The sequence below is a fragment of the Culex quinquefasciatus genome, chromosome 2 (assembly GCF_015732765.1).
Source record: "Culex quinquefasciatus strain JHB chromosome 2, VPISU_Cqui_1.0_pri_paternal, whole genome shotgun sequence".
Taxonomy (NCBI): Eukaryota; Metazoa; Arthropoda; class Insecta; order Diptera; family Culicidae; genus Culex; species Culex quinquefasciatus.
In genome coordinates, this window is record NC_051862.1 from 50,199,378 (window position 1) to 50,208,285 (window position 8,908).

Sequence of the window (8,908 nt, forward strand, 5' to 3'; positions counted from 1 at the left end):
AAAATCGCTGATTTTTAACAAGGAAAATGGTCAAAATATGGCGACTTTCATGTAAAATTGCCTGGAGAATCGATTCCCACGATTTGTTTTTAAAAATGTTGACGTTTAGACCACTTTTATAAAACACAGTTTTGGTCAATGATTATTGTTTTTCTTAGGAGAGACATACCAACCTACATTTTTTGGGAGTCTTCTTTTAACATCTTAGGCTATTTCTTCAAAAATTTTGAACGAAAGGAAAATCGTGACATAATTTTAAAAATTAACTCTTTAACTTAAAAATTGTAAAATCTCACAGAATTGGCGTGTATTTTTCTTTCGGTGTATTTTTAAGCCTGTCTAATAGACCTATCTAAGCCCGATCTCATACACATTAGCACTCCATTTGTTTTGCTGGCCGGTACAAAATTTAACCTCACTTTTTTTCGTGTACGTACACGCAATACATGCGCACGTAAATAACTTTATTTCCAACATGTTTGTGGTTGACCACATTTTGAAACAATGCAACGGCTTCAAAGTAATTTTTAAATTACAAATTACAAAAATATTTATATCACTTATGCTCTTCTGAAATGTAATTCTAGAGCACAATTGGCTCCATATTCACTAAAATTGCTTATATAGGCCTAGGATAACATGTCTACAAATTTTCATTGAAATCGGAGAGGGGCGGATACAAAAGTGCCAGAAAAATAACTGATTTGAGCTGGAATGGCTCTTAAGCAAAAATAGTTCAGTGTCCAAAAAATATGTAATTTTACCTGTGAAAATGTGTAATCTTAACACTTTTCTGGTGTAATGTCACTTTTCAGTCTAAATTGAGGTAAAATTGCATAATAAAAGAGTTACACTCAACCCCCGGTGGTTGGTCACTTTTTCGTTTGACACTTTTTTAGTTTGTACCCCGTTGGTTGGTCAAAGTCAAACTAAAAAGTGACGAACTGTCACTTTTTACACAGCGCTCACGCACACTATCAAAACAAACGTTTGGTAGTGTGTGTGAACTTCGTGTAAAAGGGGTGTCAAACTAAAACGTTACCCCGTTCGTTTGACAACAGTTGCACTATGGGGTTTCAGGCGGCCATAAATCGAAAAACCGACATACTCTAATTATTTTTTTGGTATTTTTTTTCGAAAATAAACATTCTAACTAAGAAAAATCCGGAGTTTGAAAGTTGTAGGTTCAATATTCACTGAATTGCAGACCTTCAAAGGCGAAAATGGTAAGAAAAAACATGTTTTTTTGACAAAAAATGATTATTTTTCATAGTTGTACTGTGTAGCTGTTTATGTATTTTTTCCTGCATCATTATAAATATTCAGAAAGGTAATTGATTCAACTTTTAAATAACATTTTACAAAACACACTTTTATAGGCTAAAAAATAATAAAAATCAAAAAAGATGGATTTTTATTCAAAATTTAGTTTTTCAACTTTGTTAATGGAGTACTTTTTTTGTGTGCATTTGTGCGATCTGAAAATTTTGCAGCTTAAAATTTGAACCATGTCCTAACTTGTCTCCAAATTTCAAAGTGCACTTATGTGCACTTTTTGAGTTATGCCATTTTGAACATTTTGATTCATGCAAGAAAATTGATGATTTCGCGTATACGCTTGGTTAAAATCAACTCAGGGAAAACCCACAGAGGAAAAACTACGCATGCTGTTCTGTAGCTTCAAAACGAGGTATACAAAAGCCCATAGAAGAAGTTCATATTTTAAGTAATCTAAAGACAATCGGTTACATAGTGATTTTGATTTAGAAGAATTTATCGTGGAAAACGTGAATTTTGCAAGTGGATCAACCAAAAACGTGGACGAGAATCCATACAATGTTCCATAAAATAAACCGTCTAAAATTCTAAAACACCGCAAAAATCAAATTTTAATTGGAGGGGATGGGGGGTCTTCAAAGAGAGGTGGATTTAAACTCAAGAAAAGAGGAGGGAGATTGAACGTAAATCAGAAACTTTAACATAGCATAAACCGCCATTCCGTGCATCAAATAGACAGAGCAAGAATATCAAAATTCACAACTTTAATGCATGTGGCCTCAAATATATGAAAAAATCGAAAATTAAACTTTTTTTTTGGAAAAATATCAAAATTCATTTGTTTTCATTATACTAAGTACAAACAACACAAAAAAGTCACAAAAAAGCAAAAAAATATTTTTGGCCGCTCGCTTATATGGAAATACCCCATAGTGAGTTGGTGTCAAACCATCGGGGTTTGAGTGTAATATTTAACCTTACCAAATTGCACCGTCCAAATTTACACAATTATTTACTGTTGAAAACATTTTTATCCGATTCTTCGGGAAACTTCAGATAAAATATTTATTTTTTTGTAGGTTTTAGGAATTGCTGTATAGTTTTAATAACTCATCTAATTTGTGACCTTTTTTCAGAGAAATTGAAATAAAAAAATCGATAAACTTACTTTTGCTAGAGTCGATTTCATTTAAAATCTATTGCCAACAAAGTTTGAATAATGATGGCAATTATACATTTAAAAATGTATTTAAAAAAACTTTTCGATTCAATGAATCATACAAAGTTGGTTGAAATTTTATAAAATAAATTCTGATTAGTCAGGGAACAAGTGATTTAAATGGAGTTTGTTCAAACTTTTCCAAAATACTCAATTCAAAATCACGAATTTAAATGGTGTTTGCATATTATAGCTATGTTCAAATTGGTGAAATTTGAGCTGAATTCTATAAAGCTTTAAAAATTCGAACTCAAATATCCGTAGTAACATTTCAATAGGACGAATCTGCATTTGTAAACAAGCAGTCTATTCCTTTCGCTCAAGTGACAGTTCACGTCAAGTAAGAGGAGGATAGACTGCTTGTTTACAAATGCAGATTCGCCCTATTGAACTGTTAGTACGGATATTTAAGTTTGTAGTAAATGTTGTGTGCTAAGAGGTGATATTTTTATGCCATTTTTTCACAGAAAAGTTCCTACGCTCTAATGCGAGAAACTTTTTTTCCGAAGGGGTTTTTTTTTTGGCACACCGCAACCCGGTTGAAATGAGTGCAAAAATTTGTTGCGATGTGCCGAAAAAAAAAACTGACTCTTGATCAGCAATCAAAATTACCCCTTCGGAAAAAAGTTTCACGCAAATTTAAGAGTAGTCGGGCTCGAGGAGCCAAGGAGCAATATAATTTTAGTTTTAGTCGTGCTATCTTGACATTTTTTCAAGAAATATAACATTTTAAATTTATTTTTAAAACCAGGGATTTTCGGACTAAATAATACCATGCGTTCAAGTATACTCAATACAAGTTTCTTAAGTTTGCTATAGTTACATAGTCTTAAATCCTACCATCGCTTAGCTCAGAATCAGTCAAATTCAACTCATCTTTTCAAAAGATATCGGTAAGGCAAAATCTTAATTCAAACTAAATAGTAGAAATCCACTAAGCATCCACTTATCTGACCACCGTACTACTATTTACTACGTCTTGGCAAACAAATCGGTATCGGTTTCCCACAAAACAAAGCAATTTCGGTGCGGTGCTCACTCGTTCACAAATTTAATGACTCCACGCGAAGGTCCCCTTCGGGCGGCTTTAGCTGCTAATTTTAATGATCTCACAAGAAATGAGTGTTTGTGTGTGTTTGAGTTTGCGTGTACTTTTTAAGAATTGTCCAAAAAGGTCACGCCATCAGTCGTTGTGTGACACTCATGTTAGAGGGGTTTGATTGATTTTGATTGAATGAAATCGAAGAAATGCTTGAATTACGCTGAATTTATAAATAAAGTTTAAAAATAGGACCCGATCGCTAGGAACTGCGTTCTACCCCAAAATCGTACTGCACTTTTGCATCGAACAACAAAAACAAACCGCGGTTACGAAGGTCGCAGCGCACGTCGTCAGCCATGAACGAAAACACAAATACACAACACTGAGTCTGCCTGCCAGACGAGACAGAGAGCGCGCACGCGATAGAGAGGAAAACCTTGGGGGACAGCCCGCGATTCTACTCTTTTTTGCCTTAATTCAATGATCTCACTCACCACACTCAGCACGGCGACGTCCTCTTCACAGCTCTTCATGCGTCAGCGATCCTCCTCCCGAGGCGTTGGATTTGAACGACCTGGGCTTCTCCGCGGGGAAGGCCCAAAAGCTGGACGGGAATCCCTTGGCGTCGCGTTCGCGCTTCACAAAAGCCGAGTACGACGAGACACAGTTGCCGACAAAGTGGTTGGACATCCCCAGAATGGCCAGATCCAGATGGGGGTTACTTCCGGCCGCCTTCGCCGCCACCACGTCCATCCGCTTGAGCGCTTCGTTGAGCTCGTTAATCATGTGATTGTTGTCCGACGCGACAAACACCGACTTGATCGGGTTATTCTTGTGGGTTTCTTTGTGATTCTTGATGAGTCGTTTAAGCTGCCGAATTATGACGTCCTTTGGCGGTAGACACATGTCCAGCGTGAGCGATCCCTTCTCGTTCCGATATCCGAGGCATTGCGGCGACGAGAACAGGTTGGAGCTGTCCTTAACGTGGTCACAGGCACGCACCCAGTCGATTCCGTTCCTCAGATGAATCCCGATAAAGGCCCCTTTCGGCATCTTGTACCGAATAAAGTCTCGCGCTTCGTTCTCGATGCTCACCGACCACCTCAAATGCTGGTGCAGCTCTCGATTCTCAATTTGAATCGGGAAGCTCGCCGGAGCTCCGGTAAAAGCAATGACCGGCCACCTCTCCGCCGGATACCGCTCGTTCCACTTGCTCGCCATATCGTGGTGATAAACGTCGTAGTTCAGCTTCGGTCCAAAAAACTCCGACTTGACAAAATCCACCCCAAAATTGTCCCAAAACGGTCCAAAAGGATTACCACTCTTGGCGTTACACCCGCCACTCATCTTCCCGTCCAAATCCATACGTTCCGTGTAGCAGAACGAGGTGCGATTTTCCGGTGGCCACAGCGACGGTGCCAACGCCGTCATAAAGTTCTCCATCGTGATCACCTTGGTAAACTCGCCCAGGGGAGCCACCTGGAAGTACGCGTCGAATGGGACCTGGATCGAACGGGCCTCCCCCTTGCGGTACTCGACCCACGGTGGAAGCACCAGCGTTCGGTTGAGGGCGTGGGCAAATCCGAGGGCGCCAAGGAAGTGGTCCGCTTGGTTGCCGAAACGACCTGGAAAAAATCATGCAAATTAAAAACTGTTCAGCGATGGAAATATCATCATCAGAAGAAAATCTTTTGAAGGTCATCAAGAGAAAAAATCAGAAGGGAACATAGCTCTCCTCTCTCGCGCACGAAAGATCGTTAAAAGCAATCTAAAAAAAATCATCATCTTGGTTATTTGGTGGAACATCTATTTCACTACTACACATGTCACTTTTTGGGCAATGTTTTTAACCAAAATGAAAAAAATAATTTTAAGAGATGCTTCCAAGGAAATTGCCCAAAAATCTTCGACTGATTGATTTTCTTCGAGAAGTTCGATTTTCTTTTGCGTTCTTTGCCTCGTTTCTCTTTCGCGGGTAAAGAAATTCGCAAGCAAAAAAGATTTGTTTGCGATAATTCCATCCTAGATACTGTTTATAATTATTTCAACAACATCAACCATCGAACAAGTTTACTAAATAAATTTAAAAAAATAGCTATTTAATCTGAATAATTTGATCTGAATCTGCTTGGCATTATAACAATTTATTTTACATATTCTCATATTTTTCACTGGGCCAAGAAAACCTTATGTCATGACATAATGAATATATATTAACATAAAACAATACTACACATTTTTATTGTATATCATCGAACAAAATTTTAATTAAATTTGAAAAAATAACTATATTTCTAGATTACATCAAATATTTATGTTTTTTTTAATAAAATATCAATTTTAATCAGACCCAAGGAGCCATTACACTATCGCAAACAAACTCGCACTTTTTTGTGTTTGACAGTTTGCCAAACCCGCAAACAAGGTTAAATATTTGCAGGCTGACGTTTGTACAAACAAATCCAGGTAAACAAACAAAGCAAGCAAACTGGCAAACTGTGAAAAAGTGCGAGTTTGTATGTTTGTTTGCCGTAGTGTAATAGCTCCTTCAATGCTTTGCCACTCAGTGTTTGCGAACTGTTTGAGGGATACATTCTTTAAACTTATTTGTTATAGCTTAAACATTTTTTTTTTGATAATTTTTCAGCTTCAATATATTTTTTAATAAATTCAAAACGTTAAAAAAGTCCAAATTTTGTAATTAGAAAAACAAATTTTAGGATTTTATTTTTTATATTTAAATTTTTCATATAAATGAAAACAAGCTCGATCTTGAATAATTTACTCACACTCATAAAAAAGTTTGCAGCAATCAAAAATTTAGAAAAAAATGCGATTACTTCATGAATTAACTTTAAAAAATTTAAATATTCACAGTTCAGGCTCGATTATCCGAAGGCCCCGGGAAAAATCTGGTACTTTTGTACCCGACCCTCTCCGATTTCAATGAAACTTTTTAGACATGTTATCCTAGGCCTGTAAAAGCCATTTTTGTGTATATGGAGCCAATTGTACTCGAAAATGACATTTGAGAAGGGCGTAAGTAATTTAAATATTCTTGTATTTTGTAATTTAAAAATTACTGTAACTCAAAGCCGTTGCATTGTATCAAAAAGTGGTCAAAGACAAACTTGTAGGAAATTGGACGAGCTTTCTGAAAATAATACACTGAAAGAAAAATACACGCCACTTTCATGATTTTTAAATTTTTAAGTTTAAAAGTCAAATTTGAAGGTGATGTCACGATTTTTTTCGTTCAAAATTGTCTGGAGAATCGATTCCCACTATCGGTTTTTGAAAATTTTGACGTTTAGACCACTTTTCAAAAAAACAGTTTAAGAAAATGATTTTTGTAGTTTTTTAGGAGAGACATACCATCCTGCATTTTTCGTTAGTCTTTTTGACACATTTTAGGCTATTTTCACCAAAATTTTGAACGAGAAAAAATCGTGACATCACCAAAAATTTGACCTTTAAACTTAAAAATTTTAAAATCTCATAGAAGTGGCGTGTATTTTTGTTTCAGTGTATTTTTTCAGAAAGCTCGTCCAATTTCCTACAATTTTGTCTTTGACCACTTTTTGATACGATGTTACGGCTTTGAGTTACAAAATTATTTAAATTACAAAATACAAAAATATTTAAATTACTTACGCCCTTCTCAAATGTCATTTTCGAGTACAATTGGCTCCATATACACAAAAATGGCTTTTATAGGCCTAGGATAACATGTCTAAAAAGTTTAATTGAAATCGGAGAGGGTCGGGTACAAAAGTACCAGAAAAATTCCTGATTTGAGCTGGAATTGCTCAATAAATAAAAAACGAAAAAATGGGGGGCAATAAAATAAAAAAATGTATGAAAATCGAAATTACGAAAGTGTTTTAAAATGCATTTTACACCTGCTTAGATGTTTTGCAATTTTTAATTTTCAAAATATCAAAGTATTGGCGATTTTTTTTTTGTCGAAAAAAATATTTTGCATTATATACAACGGAATTTTTGAAAAACTTTAATCATTTTTTTTCTGCATTGATTATCAATGCAGAAAAATGAATTTTAAATAGTTTTCAGCACATTCAATTTACATGAAAATTTTGAAGGTTTTTGAAAACAAAATTTGCCCCTCGATTTTCGGATCAATTTTGAAGAGGGGGGGGGGGGGGGCGTTATGAACAGTTTTAAAAAAATTCTTTGAAAAATATTTGCAACGGCCTTATCTAAATATATCCAAATTTGATCAAATCAATCCCACTGTGCGGTATCATTAGCAACCCAAACAAACAAATTTCATCACTCTGGAATGGTCAGTTTTTACATCTCCACTTACCCATGCACGGACAGTACAAAATGTACCCATTTTCATCGACGCTGATGCTGGAACACGCCGTGATGAAAATCACACCAAGAATCACAAAATTTAACAACATTTTCATACTGAAATTTCAATAGCAAATCCACCCACTTTTGTTTGTTGAATGCCGCGACGCAAACCTCTTGTTGTTTTTCTCCTCGGCACAAGCAGCGAACTGTCAATCTCTTTGGTAGCGCCGAGGGACTACCCACGAGAGTGCCGTTTACACTGCCAAACGTCACAACATTGCCACCCCACTCCCACCCAACCCCACTTCGAGAGAAGGTGAAATCAAAAACGCAAACATCCACATCGACCGGCTTGTTATCGGAACCAGATTCGCCTCGACATCATGGTCAAAATCGGTCTCCAAATCAAGGCCACCCTCGAGAACATCGAGGCGCTCAAGACGTGCCACCCGAACTATGCGTTCTTCGTGAAAATCAAGTGCACCAACTGCGGCGAAGAGTCGGACAAGTGGCACGACATCACGGAGGGCGACCACGTCAACGAAGATTCGCGCAATCCGAAGGGGTTTAACTTTTACATGAAGTGCCGGATGTGCTCGCGCGAGAACAGCATCGACGTCGTCGAGGGAAGCAATGGTAGGGTGACCTTGCTTTGAGTTAGTTAATTTGGCTAATTAATTTCCTTTGCAGCAACTTACACGGCGGACGACTCGGGCAAGCTGAAGACGATTGTGGCGTTCGACTGCCGCGGAGTGGAACCGACGGATTTTAGTCCGCGTGCCGGATGGATTGTTAAGGCTAGCGAGAACGGGCCCACCTTCGAGGACGTCGATCTTTCCGATGACGATTGGGTTGAGTATGACCAGAAGAACAACAATTCGATTGGAGTTTACGAATTTGAGTCGAGCTTTATCAAGATGAAAAAGTAGAATTGAGATACTTTGAGTTACTGTTTGTGTTCCTTAGGTGAAGCAATTTCGATTGAATAAATAAATGCATTTCTGAAATCAATCAAGAGGACTTTCGGATACAATATTGGATGACAA

General features: G+C 37.1%; 2 protein-coding genes across 2 annotated transcripts; one reads left to right on the forward strand and one right to left on the reverse strand.

The window, feature by feature from the left end:
* Window positions 1-3,276: 3,276 nt before the first annotated feature.
* LOC6046503 (GDP-fucose protein O-fucosyltransferase 1) lies at window positions 3,277-8,060 on the reverse strand. The gene is made up of 2 exons (XM_001863654.2): window positions 7,870-8,060; window positions 3,277-5,164 (listed from the first exon to the last, which is right to left on the reverse strand). The coding sequence occupies exons 1-2, from the start codon at window positions 7,973-7,975 to the stop codon at window positions 4,059-4,061; spliced, it is 1,212 nt and encodes a 403-aa protein (XP_001863689.2). The 5' UTR covers window positions 7,976-8,060; the 3' UTR covers window positions 3,277-4,058.
* A 79-nt stretch (window positions 8,061-8,139) lies between these two features.
* LOC6046502 (UPF0587 protein GA18326) lies at window positions 8,140-8,873 on the forward strand. The gene is made up of 2 exons (XM_001863653.2): window positions 8,140-8,498; window positions 8,553-8,873. The coding sequence occupies exons 1-2, from the start codon at window positions 8,246-8,248 to the stop codon at window positions 8,789-8,791; spliced, it is 492 nt and encodes a 163-aa protein (XP_001863688.2). The 5' UTR covers window positions 8,140-8,245; the 3' UTR covers window positions 8,792-8,873.
* Window positions 8,874-8,908: the final 35 nt, after the last annotated feature.